At 44.8% G+C, this 20,312-nt stretch overlaps 1 protein-coding gene across 2 annotated transcripts in view; it reads right to left on the reverse strand.

The window, feature by feature from the left end:
- The window catches only part of dock2 (dedicator of cytokinesis 2), a 150,745-nt gene that overhangs the window by 88,236 nt on the left and 42,197 nt on the right, over positions 1-20,312 (reverse strand). For both annotated transcript variants that reach the window (XM_045724005.1, XM_045724004.1), the window contains exons 22-24: positions 13,848-13,956; positions 13,485-13,555; positions 9,325-9,431 (exon numbers count right to left, since the gene is read on the reverse strand). In XM_045724005.1, the coding sequence (XP_045579961.1) occupies positions 9,325-9,431; positions 13,485-13,555; positions 13,848-13,956 (287 nt within the window). The remainder of the gene's footprint in view (positions 1-9,324; positions 9,432-13,484; positions 13,556-13,847; positions 13,957-20,312) is intronic.

Below are 20,312 nucleotides of genomic sequence, written 5' to 3' on the forward strand. Positions count from 1 at the left end.
AGCGATCCAGAGAAGGAGATGTACACATCTCAGCGATCCAGAGAAGGAGATGTACACATCTCAGCGATCCAGAGAAGGAGATGTACACAGCTCAGTGATCCAGAGAAAGAGATGTACACAGCTCAGTGATCCAGAGAAGGAGATGTACACATCTCAGTGATCCAGAGAAGGAGATGTACACAGCTCAGTGATCCAGAGAAGGAAATGTACACAGCTCAGTGATCCAGAGAAAGAGATGTACACAGCTCAGTGACCCAGAGAAAGAGATGTACACATCTCAGTGATCCAGAGAAGGAGATGTACACAGCTCAGTGATCGTGAGAAAGATGTACACAGCTCAGTGATCCAGAGAAGGAGATGTACACATCTCAGTGATCCAGAGAAGGAGATGTACACAGCTCAGTGATCCAGAGAAAGAGATGTACACAGCTCAGTGATCCAGAGAAAGAGATGTACACAGCTCAGTGATCCAGAGAAAGAGATGTACACAGCTCAGTGATCCAGAGAAAGAGATGTACACAGCTCAGTGATCCAGAGAAAGAGAGAGTAAACATTGATTAAGGGAGAAAGTTGATCTTCCTCCTTGCTACTGTTTATGTGAACAGTGAGAGATAAGAGACAAGACATTGTGTTGACTCTCCTCTAATGTAAACATGTCCAACCAACCACTCCTCCCCTACACAAGTTCTACTCAAACATATTGTGGTTACAATGTAACACACCTGTCTGGCGATTTACTAAATAGTAAGTTAGCCAGAACGGCGCATGTGGCAGGAGGTTATCTCCTGTTTCTGCAGTGTGAGGTAGCTTGATGTAAAAGTACACCCCCTGGACAGGACGCTAGTCTATCGCTGGGCCATGAAATAGACTGGGCCAATATTTCTTAAAATGAGGTGAGGGGGAGAGAAGCTGAGAGGGTGAGAGAGGGTGAGGAGGGGAGAGAGGGTGAGGAGTTGAGAGAGGGTGAGGAGGTGAGAGGGTGAGCAGGTGAGAGAGGGTGATGAAGTGAGAGAGGCTGAGGAGGTGAGAAGGAGAAAGAGGGTGAGAAGGTGAGAGGGTGAGGAGGTGAGAGGATGAGAAGGTGAGAGGGAAAGGAGGTGAGAGAGGGTGATGAGGTGAGAGGGTGAGAGAGTGTGAGAAGGTGAGAGGGAAAGGAGGTGAGAGAGGGTGATGAGGTGAGAGGGTGAGAGAGCGTGAGAAGGTGAGAGGGAAAGGAGGTGAGAGAGGGTGATGAGGTCGAAGGAGAGAGAGGGTGAGAAGTTGAGAGGGTGAGAGAAGGTGAGGAGGTGACAGAGGGTGAGGTGGTGAGAGAGGGTAAGAAGGTGAGAGAGGGTGAGAAGGTGAGAGGGGGTGAGGAGGGAGAGGGTGAGAGAGGGGAGAGAGGGTGAGGAGGTGAGAGAGGGTGAGAAGGTGAGGAGGTGAGAGAGGGTGAGAGGGTGAGGAGGTAGAAGGAGAAGAGGGTGAGAAGGTGAGAGGGTGAGAGAGGGTGAGGAGGTGAGAGAGGGTGAGAAGGTGAGGAGGTGAGAGAGGGTGAGAAGGTGAGAGGGTAAGAGGGGGTGAGGAGGTGAGAGTGAGAGAGGGTGATAAGGTGAGAGAGGGTGAGAAGGTGAGGAGGTGAGAGAGGGTGAGAAGGTGAGAGGGTAAGAGAGGGTGAGGAGGTGAGAGAGGGTGAGAAGGTGAGAGGGTAAGAGAGGGTGAGGAGGTGAGAGAGGGTGAGGAGGTGAGAGTGAGATAGGGTGAGAAGGTGAGAGTGTGAGGAAGTGAGAGAGGGTGATAAGGTGAGAGGGTGAGGAAGTGAGAGAGGGTGATAAGGTGAGAGGGTGAGGAGGTGGGAGTGAGAGAGGGTGATAAGGTGAGAGTGTGAGGTAGTGAGAGAGGGTGGTAAAGTGAGAGGGTATTACTGTACCAGCCAAGAACAAAATAACAAAATTACCCAGCAAGCAATTTTCGAGGCCAGACCACTTCAACCCTGTTTGTGCGTACACATGTGTGTGTGCTCTGCAGGATGTATTTTGCCTATGAAAAACGGGCCTCTGAGTGAGTGAAAGTTAAATGCTAAACTCTGGCTAGAGGAGACAATGGTGTTTAACATTTTCTCACCCACCAAGTCCACACACACACACACACACACACACACACACACACACACACACACACACACACACACACACACACACACACACACACACACACACACACACACACACACACACACACACACACACACACACACACACACAGCCTGAAGAACTAATATTTGTTCAATTCTAAAAACTGTGTTTACTCTCTATAATCTCAGCTTTTGTTTATGTATTTCAGTGTGTGTGTGTGTCTGAATGTGTGTGTGTCTAATTGAATAGAAATGGATAGCCATCCCTGGCTGGCAGGCAGTGGAAACAGCCATGATAAATCAGCAGCCAGCTGAAAAGCTACTTTCCATTTTTCATTTCATGCCACCGAGTCCCAGCCAACACAATAAACTATCTAGCATGGTAATAAGGTGACATTCCAATTACTGGCGGGCATCTAAATCAGAGCCCTCTTCCTCCTCCTCTTCTCTCTCTCTTTCACTGGTTGGTTAGGATCCCTGGCTCAGAGTTAGATTGGGAAGGTAATGGAGGAGGTCAGTCCTGGAACAAACAGCTATGTCTACGGGGTGGAAAGGACTGGTGGTAGGCCAAATCACTACTACTTTCTGTCTGTCTGTCTGTCTGTCTGTCTGTCTGTCTGTCTGTCTGTCTGTCTGTCTGTCTGTCTGTCTGTCTGTCTGTCTGTCTGTCTGTCTGTCTGTCTGTCTGTCTGTCTGTCTGTCTGTCTGTCTGTCTGTCTGTCTGTGTCTCTGTCTCTCTGTCTGTCTGTATGTCTCTCGCTGTCTCTCTCTCACTCTCTGTCACTGTCTGTCTGTCTCTTTCTCTCTCTCTGTCTGTCTGTCTCTTTCTCTGTGTCTCTGTCTGTCTGTTTCTGTCCGTCCATCTCTCTCTGTCTGTCTCTCTATCAACAGCATACCAAGCGTATTGATCCATTAACTGTCTGTTGATGTGTTTATGTCTACTGATGTGTTTAATTGACACGTTAAGAGTGAATAGTCAGAGGTATAGATGATGAAATTGATTTATTTGTCCCTGTCCTCTCCTTGGCTCGTTAGTATGCAGTATCTGTCCTCTTCCTCTCAGATCCTCAGACAGAGCCTTGTCCAAAATAACAAACAACTGACAGACAGACAGACAGACAGACAGACAGACAGACAGACAGACAGACAGACAGACAGACAGACAGACATTTCCAAAAATGACAAAACTCTATCTACTCTTCTCCATTACACCCCTCATTCATCTCTCCCACCTCTCTCTCCTCCTCCACCCCTCTCCCCCCTCCACCCCTCCCACCACCCAACCCAATAGTCTCCATAGTAACTCATCGTTGCATTCGGGATGGTGTAGAGTAGTAATCAAAGATGACTATGGACAGATCAGACAGTATGTGCTTTTAGTTTCAGCTGTGTGCGTTTGGGGTGTAAATGACTCATGTATAGAATAAAATACACAGTCTCATACAGACATAGACATACAAGTTTATACACATACTGTACACCTGCACACATATGTAGAAACAATATGAAAAAGTGTGAAAATGTTTCAAGTCACTCTTGTAAGTCCCTTTGGATAAGAGAGTAAATGAAAATGTCCTTTGCCTCTCTCTGAGTAGAATAACTGTCTGTTCTTTAGCTCAGATAACACAGTTGTTCTTCAGAAATCATATTGGGTTATCACAAAGACCAACGTGATCATTTCCTGAAAACTAAAAAGCATTACAAATGTGTGGTCTCACCCCGCCTTAACCTATTGGATCAATTCTCTCTCATTAATTTGCTGTCTGAAACTAGGATGTGTAGTTGATTGTTGGTCTGGGTAGTAACTGTAGAGTCAGAGAGCAGGCGATGGAAGGAGAGAGGGATGGATGGTCGAACGATTGTCATAATGTCCTCCGTCACTTCATCTAAAGACATTTAAAGACATCTATTTGATTTAGTTAGTCTTTTCAATGACCAGTTTTGGTTATTTTCTTTTGTACATGTTATATATTTCGCTGGCATTATTCCTCACTTTCAAATAAAAGCCTCACTCTGGGCAAGACAAGTCAAGATCTGTTGCTGCTGCCTCCTCACTGTTAAAGTGCTACCGTAGGGCCTCCCCTCACAGACTGAGACTGATAGAGGAGTTAGCACACAGACTGAGACAGATGGAGGAGTTAGCACACAGACTGATAGACAGATAGAGGAGTTAGCACACAGACTGAGACAGATAGAGGAGTTAGCACACAGAATGATAGAGGAGTTAGCACACAGACTGATAGAGGAGTTAGCACACAGACTGATAGACAGATAGAGGAGTTAGCACACAGACTGAGACAGATGGAGGAGTTAGCACACAGACTGAGACAGATGGAGGAGTTAGCACACAGACTGATAGACAGATGGAGGAGTTAGCACACAGACTGATAGACAGATAGAGGAGTTAGCACACAGACTGATAGACAGATAGAGGAGTTAGCACACAGACTGATAGACAGATAGAGGAGTTAGCACACAGACTGATAGACAGATGGAGGAGTTAGCACACAGACTGATAGACAGATGCAGGAGTTAGCACACAGACTGATAGAGGAGTTAGCACACAGACTGATAGAGGAGTTAGCACACAGACTGAGACATATGGAGGAGTTAGCACACAGACTGATAGAGGAGTTAGCACACAGACTGATAAAGATGGAGGAGTTAGCACACAGACTGATAGACAGATAGAGGAGTTAGCACACAGACTGATAGAGGAGTTAGCACACAGACTGATAGACAGAAAGAGATAGAGGAGTTAGCACACAGACTGATAGACAGATAGAGGAGTTAGCACACAGACTGAGCCAGATGGAGGAGTTAGCACACAGACTGATAGACAGATAGAGGAGTTAGCACACAGACAGATAGAGGAGATAGCACACAGACTGATAGACTGATAGAGGAGTTAGCACACTGACTGATAGACAGATAGAGGAGTTAGCACACAGACTGATAGACAGATGGAGGAGTTAGCACACAGACTGATAGACAGATAGAGGAGTTAGCACACAGACTGATAGACAGATGGAGGAGTTAGCACACAGACTGATAGACAGATGCAGGAGTTAGCACACAGACTGATAGAGGAGTTAGCACACAGACTGATAGAGGAGTTAGCACACATACTGAGACAGATGGAGGAGTTAGCACACAGACTGATAGAGGAGTTAGCACACAGACTGATAGACAGATAGAGGAGTTAGCACACAGACTGATAGACAGATGGAGGAGTTAGCACACAGACTGATAGAGGAGTTTGCACACAGACTGATAGACAGATAGAGGAGTTAGCACACAGACTGATAGAGGAGTTAGCACACAGACTGATAGACAGATAGAGGAGTTAGCACACAGACTGAGCCAGATGGAGGAGTTAGCACACAGACTGATAGACAGATAGAGGAGTTAGCACACAGACAGATAGAGGAGATAGCACACAGACTGATAGACTGATAGAGGAGTTAGCACACTGACTGATAGACAGATAGAGGAGTTAGCACACAGACTGATAGACAGATAGAGGAGTTAGCACACAGACAGAGAGAGCAGTTAGCACACAGACTGATAGACAGATAGAGGAGTTAGCACACAGATAGATAGAGGAGTTAGCACACAGACTGATAGAGGAGTTAGCACACAGACTGATAGAGGAGTTAGCACACAGACTGATAGACAGATAGAGGAGTTAGCACACAGACTGATAGACAGATAGAGGAGTTAGCACACAGACTGATAGACAGATAGAGGAGTTAGCACACAGACTGATAGACAGAGAGAGGAGTTAGCACACAGACAGATAGAGGAGTTAGCACACATACTGATAGAGGAGTTAGCACACAGACTGATAGAGGAGTTAGCACACTGACATAGACAGATAGAGGAGTTAGCAAACAGACTGAAGTTAGATAGATAGAGGAGGTAGCACACTGACTGATAGACAGATAGAGGAGTTAGCACACAGACAGATAGAGGAGTTAGCACACAGACTGATAGACAGATAGAGGAGTTAGCACACAGACAGATAGACAGATAGAGGAGTTAGCACACAGACAGATAGAGGAGTTAGCACACAGACTGATAGACAGATAGAGGAGTTAGCACACAGACAGATAGAGGAGTTAGCACACAGACTGATAGACAGATAGAGGAGTTAGCACACAGACTGATAGACAGATAGATGAGTTAGCACACAGACTGATAGACAGATAGAGGAGTTAGCACACAGACTTATAGACAGATAGAGGAGTTAGCACACAGACAGATAGAGGAGTTAGCACACAGACAGATAGAGGAGTTAGCACACAGACTGATAGACAGATAGAGGAGTTAGCACACAGACAGATAGAGGAGTTAGCACACAGACAGATAGAGGAGTTAGCACACGTAGACAGATAGAGGAGTTAGCACACAGACTGATAGACAGATAGAAGAGTTAGCACACAGACTGAGCCAGATAGAGGAGTTAGCACACTGACATATAGACAGATAGAGGAGTTAGCACACAGACTGATAGACAGATAGAGGAGTTAGCACACAGACTGATAGACAGATAGAGGAGTTAGCACACAGACAGATAGAGGAGTTAGCACACAGACTGATAGACAGATAGAGGAGTTAGCACACAGACAGATAGACAGATAGAGGAGTTAGCACACAGACATAGAGGAGTTAGCACACAGACTGATAGACAGATAGAGGAGTTAGCACACAGACAGATAGAGGAGTTAGCACACAGACTGATAGAGGAGTTAGCACACAGACTGATAGAGGAGTTAGCACACTGACATATAGACAGATAGAGGAGTTAGCACACAGACTGATAGACAGATAGAGGAGTTAGCACACAGACTGATAGACAGATAGATGAGTTAGCACACAGACTGATAGAGGAGTTAGCACACAGACTGATAGACAGATAGAGGAGTTAGCACACAGACTGATAGACAGATAGAGGAGTTAGCACACAGACTGATAGACAGATAGAGGAGTTAGCACACAGACTGATAGAGGAGTTAGCACACAGACTGATAGACAGATAGAGGAGTTAGCACACAGACTGTTAGAGGAGTTAGCACACAGACTGATAGACAGATAGAGGAGTTAGCACACAGATTAGACTGAACCCTCTGGCATGCTTTAGAGAACGAATAAGAAAACAAATAAACAACGGACTCGTTCTTTTATTGTCTCTGCTTGTCCTGATCTATCGTTCCTTTCTTCTACCATCCCATCCAGTATGGTTCCTTTCTTCTACCATCCCATCCAGTATGGTTCCTTTCTTCTACCATCCCATCCAGTATGGTTCCTTTCTTCTACCATCCCATCCAGTATGGTTCCTCTCTTCTACCATCCCATCCAGTATGGTTCCTTTCTTCTACTATCCCATCCAGTATGGTTCCTTTCTTCTACCATCTCATCCAGTATGGTTCCTTTCTTCTACCATCCCATCCAGTATGGTTCCTCTCTTCTACCATCCCATCCAGTATGGTTCCTTTCTTCTACTATCCCATCCAGTATGGTTCCTTTCTTCTACTATCCCATCCAGTATGGTTCCTTTCTTCTACCATCCCATCCAGTATGGTTCCTTTCTTCTACCATCCCATCCAGTATGGTTCCTTTCTTCTACCATCCCATCCAGTATGGTTACTTTCTTCTACCATCCCATCCAGTATGGTTCCTTTCTTCTACCATCCCATCCAGTATGGTTCCTTTCTTCTACCATCCCATCCAGTATGGTTCCTTTCTTCTACCATCCCATCCAGTATGGTTCCTTTCTTCTACCATCCCATCCAGTATGGTTCCTCTCTTCTACCATCCCATCCAGTATGGTTCCTTTCTTCTACCATCCCATCCAGTATGGTTCCTCTTTTCTACCATCCCATCCAGTATGGTTCCTTTCTTCTACCATCCCATCCAGTATGGTTCCTCTCTTCTACCATCCCATCCAGTATGGTTCCTCTCTTCTACCATCCCATACGGTTTTGATGTGTTCAACCTGTCACACTGATTGTCTGACAGAAGAATAATTTGTGTAAATTGAGCAATTATTGCTTCTCATAAATGTTTCTGGGCAAGCAGAAACAGATTAGCCATTGTGACAGACACGTGCGTGTGTGTGTGTGTGCGCGCATGTGTTTCCACAGTATGTGCCTGCCAGGCTATACTGGAGCGTATGTCAAATTAATCTAGAGGGAAAAAATCCAATCCGTTCAAACGTTACACATGGTCCATGGATGTAACCCTGTGTCATAAACCCTAGAACAGAGACAACCAGCCCAAGACACACACACACACACACACACACACACACACATACATACACATACACATACACACACTTCCAACTCTCCCCTGTCAATCAGTGTTTCCCCATAGTGGTGTGAGGCAGACAGGTAGATTCAACATGTATTGGGAGGCAGCTACCGGGCATGGCTGACTGATGACTCACCCACGGCAACGTCGACCAAAAACAACATCGATAATCATCAACCGCAAACCAGCTAAATAACACACACACACACAACAAAACAAACACACACACATCCCAGACACAACAACATCTGTCACCCGGAGACAAAGGGAGCGGGGAACAGGGAGGAGAGAGGATGGGGGTGATACGGGACGAAGGGGAGGGGGGTAGCTGTCTGTCTAACTGCCAACGAGCTTCTTCTGCTGCTGGGCTCTCGCTCTCTCTCATTCTCTCTCTCTCTTTAACATATTCATTCCGATATCAGTTTAAAAACAAACAGTGGAGCGGGGCGCTGTGACAACGATGCCAAAATGTCAGACGTGTCTGTCTCCGTGGAGATGGTTCGGTAACGGACCACTTATCAGGAGCCAATTAGAGAACAGTAGCACCAGAGGTCTCCATCAATCAGACTGTGGGGGGGGGCTACTAAGGGAGAGGATTGGCCACTTATCACATCACTACTGGCCAATTAGGCCTTCGTAATAGGCTCTGAGTGGAGGGAAGGCGAGGGAGTGAATTGGGGGCGTAGTGTGTTTGAATGGTGATGTAGGGTGCTTAAGAGAACCCTTTATATCTGATCTGATAATGGGCAGGCCTTGATCTAACCAAACAGGCCTAACGTTGAAATCTCTTACTAGTTAAGGCATGTGATTGGTTGGCTGCTCATATGGTAGTCAACATGGAGGTCAGTCATTGCTCAGTTGCCTAGCATGGAGGGACCTGATTGGTCAGTCTGTCTTACCCTGCTTCTGGAAGAGTTTGCTGCTGACAATCTCTGTCATGGAGGCCACCTTGTGTTTCTGCAGCTTGTCAGGAGGGATACAGGTGTAGAAGTCATACAGCAACCGACTGGAGGGAGGGAGGAAGAGGGAGAGAGGGAGGGGGTGTAGAGAGAGGGTAGATGGAGACGGAGAGAGAGAGAGAGATGTAAACCATATAAACGTGTTTCCCATGCCAGTAAAGCCCTTTGAATGGAGAGAGGGTACGGAGAGAGACGGACAGAAAGAGATGCAAGGAAATGGAGAGAGGGGAGCTACAGTTTTAATAAAACACTTTCATTTCAGTCGTAAATAGCACATGGTTCATTTCATGTAGAGTGGAAGTATGTTCTTGTTTTCTATGCGTTTTTATTCAATCAGGAAGTCTTCTAAGCTCAGGTGCGAGGCGAACGCTACCGCAGCATATATGAGTAGCACCATTACCACAGCGGATGAAATGACATGCGTTATTCAAAACCAAACACTAAATGCCATTCTGCCTGACCTGAGCAGACTCAGGAGGAAACAGACACAGATACAGCTAGACAGCACAGAGACTGAAGCTGCTTCCCCAACGGCACCATTTCCCCTATATAGTGCACTACTTTTGACCTGGGTATACAGGGAGTAGGGTGCCATTAGGGACACCACCTAGCTTGGCCTCATGAACACAGACGAGCCAAACTAACGACGGACACTAATGAAGACACCAGTTGGTGTCACCCTCAGCCCGTAATCCAATCAAATAATAATTCAACGAGCCGGTTAAAAAGCCTTGGCTGCTTCGTAGGGAGATTGAGCATGGGGGCTGCCATTCCACATTCCTCCTCCCTCAGCCGGAGGTGTGCATGTGGCTGATACAGCACCTCCATTAGCCAGATGAACAACACAAATGGAATAATAAAGCCAACTGCTTTTATTTCATTTTTCTGGACAGTAGAAAGAACATTTCCGTGGTGCCTCACATGCTAATCAGGCTCTGTAATTATCTGAGAGCAATTAAAAACTGTAACGTCATGTTATTGTATTATATACAGCTGTCGGTCTGTCTTACAGCGTCCCACGTTCCATCCCTACTTGGAGCAGGCCTGCTGGTTGTTTGTGTTAATTGGCGCTCCCATAATGGCCCAGCGAACTGCAACAAAGGGTTGACATGACAACATGGGCACCCTCATAACAGATGTTTTAGGATTATTGTTGGTCCAGTCAACTATCTTCAGGGCATCTCGTCATCTCCTCCATATCCTCACTCACTCAGTCACTGTGTCTGCACCAGTAGACTACATATCAACCATGATTGAACGCATCCAGATGTGGATGTTGGGATCTGTTGGTGTGTGTATTGGGATCTGTTGTTGTGTGTATTGGGATCTGTTGGTGTGTGTATTGGGATCTGTTGTTGTGTGTATTGGGATCTGTTGGTGTGTGTATTGGGATCTGTTGTTGTATGTATTGGGATCTGTTGGTGTGTGTATTGGGATCTGTTGTTGTGTGTATTGGGATCTGTTGGTGTGTGTATTGGGATCTGTTGTTGTGTGTATTGGGATCTGTTGGTGTGTGTATTGGGATCTGTTGTTGTGTCTGTTGGGATCTGTTGTTGTATGTATTGGGATCTGTTGGTGTGTGTATTGGGATCTGTTGTTGTATGTATTGGGATCTGTTGTTGTATGTATTGGGATCTGTTGTTGTATGTATTGGGATCTGTTGGTGTGTGTATTGGGATCTGTTGTTGTATGTATTGAGATCTGTTGTTGTGTGTATTGGGATCTGTTGTTGTATGTATTGGGATCTGTTGTTGTATGTATTGGGATCTGTTGGTGTGTGTATTGGGATCTGTTGTTGTGTCTGTTGGGATCTGTTGTTGTGTGTATTGGGATCTGTTGTTGTGTGTATTGGGATCTGTTGTTGTGTCTGTTGGGATCTGTTGTTGTGTGTATTGGGATCTGTTGTTGTGTGTATTGGGATCTGTTGTTGTATGTATTGGGATCTGTTGGTGTGTGTATTTGGATCTGTTGTTGTGTGTATTGGGATCTGTTGTTGTGTGTGTTGGGATCTGTTGTTGTATGTATTGGGATCTGTTGGTGTGTGTATTTGGATCTGTTGTTGTGTGTATTGGGATCTGTTGGTGTGTGTATTGGGATCTGTTGTTGTGTGTATTGGGATCTGTTGGTGTGTGTATTGGGATCTGTTGTTGTGTCTGTTGGGATCTGTTGTTGTATGTATTGGGATCTGTTGGTGTGTGTATTGGGATCTGTTGTTGTATGTATTGGGATCTGTTGTTGTATGTATTGGGATCTGTTGTTGTATGTATTGGGATCTGTTGGTGTGTGTATTGGGATCTGTTGTTGTATGTATTGAGATCTGTTGTTGTGTGTATTGGGATCTGTTGTTGTATGTATTGGGATCTGTTGTTGTATGTATTGGGATCTGTTGGTGTGTGTATTGGGATCTGTTGTTGTGTCTGTTGGGATCTGTTGTTGTGTGTATTGGGATCTGTTGTTGTGTGTATTGGGATCTGTTGTTGTGTCTGTTGGGATCTGTTGTTGTGTGTATTGGGATCTGTTGTTGTGTGTATTGGGATCTGTTGTTGTATGTATTGGGATCTGTTGGTGTGTGTATTTGGATCTGTTGTTGTGTGTATTGGGATCTGTTGTTGTGTGTGTTGGGATCTGTTGTTGTATGTATTGGGATCTGTTGGTGTGTGTATTTGGATCTGTTGTTGTGTGTATTGGGATCTGTTGTTGTATGTATTGGGATCTGTTGGTGTGTGTATTGGGATCTGTTGTTGTGTCTGTTGGGATATGTTGTTGTGTGTATTGGGATCTGTTGTTGTGTGTATTGGGATCTGTTGTTGTGTCTGTTGGGATCTGTTGGTGTGTGTATTGGGATCTGTTGTTGTGTGTATTGGGATCTGTTGTTGTGTCTGTTGGGATCTGTTCGTGTGTGTATTGGGATATGTTGTTGTGTCTGTTGGGATCTGTTGTTGTGTGTATTGGGATCTGTTGTTGTGTGTACTGGGATCTGTTGTTGTGTGTACTGGGATCTGTTGTTGTGTGTACTGGGATCTGTTGGTGTGTGTATTGGGATATGTTGTTGTGTCTGTTGGGATCTGTTGTTGTGTGTATTGGGATCTGTTGTTGTATGTATTGGGATCTGTTGGTGTGTGTATTGGGATCTGTTGGTGTGTGTATTGGGATATGTTGTTGTGTCTGTAGGGATCTGTTGTTGTGTGTATTGGGATCTGTTGTTGTGTGTATTGTGATATGTTGTTGTGTATTGGGATCTGTTTTGTGAATTGGGATCTGTTTTGTGAATTGGGATCTGTTTTGTATATTGGGAGCAGTTGTGTGTTTTGGGATCTGTTGTTGTGTGTATTGGTATATGTTTTGTGTATTGGGATCTATTATGTTTATCTTAACCATCTTTGATGTTTGTGGTTTGTTGTGTCTACAGTACATCACTTTACGTGTGTGTGTGTGTGTGTGTGTGTGTGTGTGTGAGTGTTATTATCAGTCTGGTCCAGGTGTCCAGGTAACACCTCCATAACATTGTCAGCCACTCCAGAGACAACAGACCAGACAGATGTAGACTGTCTGAACACACATCTCAGAGTCACACACACACAGACACAGGTCACAGGAAGTTCAGGCCAGAAATAAAGACGTTGTCTGGGCCCAAACCACTGTTTGTCATACGGAAACTAGAACCATTAAATGATACTGCTAAAAGGTTCATGTGAATGGTTCATGTTAATTGCTATAATTCTAAAAGCGTATCGCAGAGAGCCACATCTATGTTCATTATGGGTACTGTAAAGGCAAGGCTATCAGTCTTTTAGAGGTTAATGAAAGGTTAATGGAGGAGGTGGTGAGTCCCTGTGAGTTAAAGAGAACTGGGGAATAAGGTAGTGACCTTGGTAGAGGGCAGGGGGGCAGAGACAGTGTTTAAGACAGTCAGAGGGTCAGAGTTGGGGGACGTTGGGTACAGGTGACTGAGGTGAGGGATGAGGTGAGAGACATGTCGCTTCATATGGCATCCTGAGAAGGATCTGAGTGATGTTGACAGTGGTTCTATTTCCTGTTCCTGTGAGATCTGTGAAAGGGGTCGCCATGCAGTGGTGGAGGCAGTGGAGGATAGCACTCACCTCAGGAGTTTGGCATCAAACACTGTCTCGACATCCTGCAAGACTGTTGGTAGGTACTTCAGAGCAGCCACCTGAAGAGAGAGAGAAAGCCAAGAGAGAGAGAGAGAGAGAGAGAGAGAGAGAGAGAGAGAGAGAGAGAGACACATGGAGGGGAAAGAATCATAAAACCTGAAATCAGGACAAATGAAGACACATCAATAAATGAGCAAAAGAAGAGAAGATGGAGAGAGAGTGAGATATAGAGAGTTAGGGGAGGAGAGAGAGGAGAGTAGTGGAGAGATGAGAGGAGAAGAGAGGAGAGAGAGAGGAGGAGAGAGAGAGGAGGAGAGAGGAGGAGAAAGACAGAGAAGTGAGAGTGTTTACCTGCAGTAAGACTGTAGTGTTTTGGTCACTCGTCATCAGGTTGTTGATGGACTCAAAGAGTCTCCGAAGAGACTCTTCAAACTCTTCCTGTTCTTTCCCTTCATACAACCTGGAGAGGGAGAGAGAGAGAGAGAGAGAGAGAGAGAGAGAGAGAGAGAGAGAGAGAGAGAGAGAGAGAAAATAAAGAGGAAGAGAGGGAGCATGGTTAATGTCTAAAACAGGAATTAAAGAACGAATTAAACTAAAGAGTGTATTAAATTAAACAGTGAAAGTGTACCAAACTCCAACACCATCATTAAGTTTGCGACGACACAACAGTGGTATGCCTGATCACCAACAACGATAAGACAGCCTATAGGAAGAAGGTCAGAGACCTGGCAGTGTGGTGCCAGGATAACAACCTCTCCCTCAATGTGATCAAGACAAAGGAGATGATTGTGTACTATAGGAAAAGGAGGATTGAGTATGCCCATGTGCTCATCGACGGGGCAGTAGTGGAGCAGGTTGAGAGTTTCAAGTTCCTTGGTGTCCAAATCACCAACAAACGATCACGGTCCAAACATACCAAGACAGTCATGAAGAGGTCACGACAACTTCTATTCCTCCTCCGGAGACTGAAAAGATTTGGTATGGGTCCTTAAAACTTCAAAAAGTTCTACAGCTGCACCATCGAGAGCATCCTGACCAGTTGCATCACCGCCTGGTATGGCAGCTGCTTGGCGTCCAGCTGCAAGGCAATACAGAGGGTAATGCGTACGGCCCAGTACATCACTGGGGCCAAGCTTCCTGCCATGCAGGACCTCTCTACCAGACGGTGTCAGGGGAAGGCCCTAAAAATTGCCAAAGACTCCAGCCACCCTTGTCATAGACTGTTCTCTCTGCACGGCAAGCGGTACCGGAGCGCCAAGTCTAGGTCCAAAAGGCTTCCTAAACATCTAATCAAATGCCTACCCAGACTATTTGCATTGCCCCCCCCTATGTTTACCCTGCTGCTACTCTCTGTTTATTATCTATGCATAGTCACTTTACCTCTACCTACATGTACATATTGCATCAATTACCTTGACTAACCGGTGCCCCCACACATTGACTCTGTACCGGTACCACCTGAATACAGCCTCCACATTGACTCTGTACCGGTACCCCCTGTATATAGCCTCCACATTGACTCTGTACCGGTACCCCCTGTATACAGCCTCCACATTGACTCTGTACCGGTACCCCCTGTATACAGCCTCCACATTGACTCTGTACCGGTACACCCTGTATACAGCCTCCACATTGACTCTGTACCGGTACCCCCTGTATACAGCTTCCACATTGACTCTGTACCGGTACCCCCTGTATACAGCTTCCACATTGACTCTGTACCGGTACTCCCTGTATACAGTCTCCACATTGACTCTGTACCGGTACCCCCTGTATATAGCCTCCACATTGACTCTGTACCGGTACCCCTGTATATAGCCTCCACATTGACTCTGTACCGGTACTCCCTGTATACAGCCTCCACATTGACTCTGTACCGGTACCCCCTGTATATAGCCTCCACATTGACTCTGTACCGGTACCCCTGTATATAGCCTCCACATTGACTCTGTACCGTAACACCCTGTATATAGCCTCCACATTGACTCTGTACCGTAACACCCTGTATATAGCCCCCACATTGACTCTGTACCGGTACCCCCTGTATACAGCTTCCACATTGACTCTGTACCGGTACCCCCTGTATATAGCCTCCACATTGACTCTGTACCGGTACCCCCTGTATATAGCCTCCACATTGACTCTGTACCGGTACCCCCTGTATATAGCCTCCACATTGACTCTGTACCGGTACTCCCTGTATACAGCCTCCACATTGACTCTGTACCGGTACCCCCTGTATATAGCCTCCACATTGACTCTGTACCGGTACTCCCTGTATATAGCCCCCACATTGACTCTGTACCGGTACTCCCTGTATACAGCCTCGCTACTATTATTTAATTGTTGCTCCTTAAAAATGTTATTTTTCTTTTTTTATATTCTTTTTTTTTTTTCAACAATTTATTTTAGTAAATACTTTCTTAACACTTACTTTTCTTATTAAAACTGCATTGTTGGTAAAGGGCTTGTAAGTAAGCATTTCACTGTAAGGTCTACACCTGTTGTATATGGCGCATGTGATAAATAAAATATGATTTGATTGTCGGTACAATCGAGACAAACAGGTCAGTTTTGCTTGTCACAAAAATACACTCAGATCTATGCAGACACGAGTGTTCCTTTATACTTTATTTTCCTGGATAATGAACCAAGTGAAGAATACTGTTTAGACTTCAGGAGTACCAGTTGGCTGTTGATGGGAGAAATGGCGGGTGTAGAGCTCTGATCTGAGAAGGTCACATGGAGGCTACGTCAAACTAAACAGAGGAGACTTTACATTATATACAACCTCTACCAGTTATTACTGTTGACTGTCTCTGAATACAACCTCTACCAGTTATTACTGTTGACTGTCTCTGAATACAACCTCTACCAGTTATTACTGTTGACTGTCTCTGAATACAACCTCTACCAGTTATTACTGTTGACTGTCTCTGAATACAACCTCTACCAGTTATTACTGTTGACTGTCTCTGAATTCAACCTCTACCAGTTATTACTGTTGACTGTCTCTGAATTCAACCTCTACCAGTTATTACTGTTGACTTACTTTGAATACAACCTCTACCAGTTATTACTGTTGACTGTCTCTGAATACAACCTCTACCCTTTACTACTGTTGACTGTCTCTGAATACAACCTCTACCAGTTATTACTGTTGACTGTCTCTGAACACAACCTCTACCAGTTATCACTGTTGACTGTCTCTGAACACAACCTCTACCAGTTATTACTGTTGACTGTCTCTGAACACAACCTCTACCAGTTATTACTGTTGACTGTCTCTGAATACAACCTCTACCAGTTATTACTGTTGACTGTCTCTGAACACAACCTCTACCAGTTATTACTGTTGACTGTCTCTGAATACAACCTCTACCAGTTATTACTGTTGACTGTCTCTGAACACAACCTCTACCAGTTATTACTGTTGACTGTCTCTGAACACAACCTCTACCAGTTATCACTGTTGACTGTCTCTGAATACAACCTCTACCAGTTATTACTGTTGACTGTCTCTGAACACAACCTCTACCAGTTATTACTGTTGACTGTCTCTGAACACAACCTCTACCAGTTATTACTGTTGACTGTCTCTGAACACAACCTCTACCAGTTATTACTGTTGACTGTCTCTGAACACAACCTCTACCAGTTATTACTGTTGACTGTCTCTGAACACAACCTCTACCAGTTATTACTGTTGACTGTCTCTGAACACAACCTCTACCAGTTATTACTGTTGACTGTCTCTGAACACAACCTCTACCAGTTATTACTGTTGACTGTCTCTGAATACAACCTCTACCAGTTATTACTGTTGACTGTCTCTGAACACAACCTCTACCAGTTATTACTGTTGACTGTCTCTGAACACAACCTCTACCAGTTATTACTGTTGACTGTCTCTGAATACAACCTCTACCAGTTATTACTGTTGACTGTCTCTGAACACAACCTCTACCAGTTATTACTGTTGACTGTCTCTGAACACAACCTCTACCAGTTATTACTGTTGACTGTCTCTGAATACAACCTCTACCAGTTATTACTGTTGACTGTCTCTGAACACAACCTCTACCAGTTATTACTGTTGACTGTCTCTGAATACAACCTCTACCAGTTATTACTGTTGACTGTCTCTGAACACAACCTCTACCAGTTATTACTGTTGACTGTCTCTGAACACAACCTCTACCAGTTATTACTGTTGACTGTCTCTGAACACAACCTCTACCAGTTATTACTGTTGACTGTCTCTGAATACAACCTCTACCAGTTATTACTGTTGACTGTCTCTGAATACAACCTCTACCAGTTATTACTGTTGACTGTCTCTGAACACAACCTCTACCAGTTATTACTGTTGACTGTCTCTGAATACAACCTCTACCAGTTATTACTGTTGACTGTCTCTGAACACAACCTCTACCAGTTATCACTGTTGACTGTCTCTGAACACAACCTCTACCAGTTATTACTGTTGACTGTCTCTGAACACAACCTCTACCAGTTATCACTGTTGACTGTCTCTGAACACAACCTCTACCAGTTATCACTGTTGACTGTCTCTGAATACAACCTCTACCAGTTATCACTGTTGACTGTCTCTGAATACAACCTCTACCAGTTATCACTGTTGACTGTCTCTGAACACAACCTCTACCAGTTATCACTGTTGACTGTCTCTGAACACAACGTTAGGCCACTTGTTTCATCCTGTATCCCTGTATCCCTGTATCCCCAACCACACATCACAATCCTTATACTTGTCTAGGCCTCCTTTTCAATTATTTATTGATATATTCCCTACATCCCTCCATCTCTTCCCTGGTAACTCAAGTATTCTCATCACTCTCCTTTCATCTCACTCCTCCTCCCCTGTTCTCCTGTTCTCCATCCCTCCATCCGTTCCCTGGTAACTCATGTATTCTCATCACTTTCCTTTCATCTCACTCCTCCTCCCCTGTTCTCCTGTTCTCCATCCCTCCATCCGTTCCCTGGTAACTCATGTATTCTCATCACTTTCCTTTCATCTCACTCCTCCTCCCCTGTTCTCCTGTTCTCCTGTTCTCCATCCCTTCCCTGGTAACTCATGTATTCTCATCACTTTCCTTTCATCTCACTCCTCCCCCCCTCTTCCTTCCTCCATCTCTTCCTGTCTCACTGTAACTCTGTGGTAGATGTTAGAGTAGGAGTTGTGGGTGCTGGGGGGAAGGATTAGAGTGTGGCACACTGGGGCATTTGGCACAGGGGGAGGAATTAGACTGACACTGTCATGTCCTGACCATAGTAAGATGTTATTTTCTATGGTAGAGTAGGTCAGGGCGTGACAGGGGGTGTTTTGTGTGACATTTAATCCTACTAATAATTCCCTGTTTTAGGTCAGTTAGGATCACCACTTCATTTTAAGAATGTGAAATGTCAGAATAATAGTAGAGAGAATGATTTACTTCAGCTTTTATTTATTTCATCACATTCCGAGTGGGTCAGAAGTTTACATACATTCAGTTAGTATTTGGTAGCATTGCCTTTAAATTGTTTAACTTGGGTCAAACATTTTGGGTAGCCTCCCACAAGCTTCCCACCATAAGTTGGGTGAATTTTGGCCCATTCCTCCTGACAGAGCTGGTGTAACTGAGTCAGGTTTGTAGGCCTCCTTGCTTGCACATGCTTTTTCAGTTCTGCCCACAAATGTTCTATAGGGTTGAGGTCAGGGCTTTGTGATAGCCACTCCAATACCTTGACTTTGTTGTCCTTAAGCCATTTTGCTTTGGAAGTATGCTTGGGGTCATTGTCCATTTAGAAGACCCATTTGCAACCTAGCTTTAACTTCCTGACTGAAATCTTGACATGTTGCTTCAATATATCCACATACTTTTCCTTCCCCATTTTGCCATCTATTTTGTGAAGTGCACCAGGCCCTCCTGCAGCAAAGCACCCCCACAACATGATGCGGCCACCCCCGTGCTTCACGGTTGGGATGGTGTTCTTCGGCTTGCAAACCTCTCCCTTTGTCCTCCAAACATAACGATGGTCATTATGGCCAAACAGTTCTACTCAGACCAGAGTACATTTCTACAAAAACTACGATCTTTGTCCCCATGTGCAGTTGCAAACCGTAGACTGGCTTTTTTATGGCGGTTTTGGAGCAGTGGCTTCTTCCTTGCTGAGCAGCCTTTCAGGTTGTGTCGATATAGGACTCGTTTTACTGTGGATATAGATACTTTTGTACCTGTTTCCTCAAGCATCTTCACGAGGTTCTTTGCTGTTGTTCTGGGATTGATTTGCACTTTTTGCACCAAAGTACGTTCATCTCTAGGAGACAGAACGTGTCTCCTTCCTGAGCGGTATGATGGCTGCGTGGTCCCATGGTGTTTATACTTGTGTACTATTGTTTCTACAGATGAACGTGGTACCTTCAGGCATTTGGAAATTGCTCCCAAGGATGAACCAGACTTGTGGAGGTCTACAATGTTTTTCTCAGGTATTGGCTGATTTCTTTTGATTTTCCCATGATGTCAAGCAAAGAGGCACTGAGTTTGAAGGTAGGCCTTGAATTACATCCACGGGTACACCTCCAATTGACTCGAATGATGTCAATTAGCCTTTCAGAAGCTTCTAAAGCCATGACATCATTTTCTGGAATTTTCCACGCTGTTTAAAGGCACAGTCAACTTAGTATATGTAAACTTCTGACCCACTGGAATTGTGATAGATTATTTCACAGAAAATTCACTGTGTCTGTAAACAATTGTTGGAAAAATTACTTGTGTCATGCACAAAGTAGACGTCCTAACCGACTTGCAAAAT

Source organism: Salmo salar, chromosome ssa09 (genome assembly GCF_905237065.1).
Source record: "Salmo salar chromosome ssa09, Ssal_v3.1, whole genome shotgun sequence".
Classification (NCBI taxonomy): domain Eukaryota; kingdom Metazoa; phylum Chordata; class Actinopteri; order Salmoniformes; family Salmonidae; genus Salmo; species Salmo salar.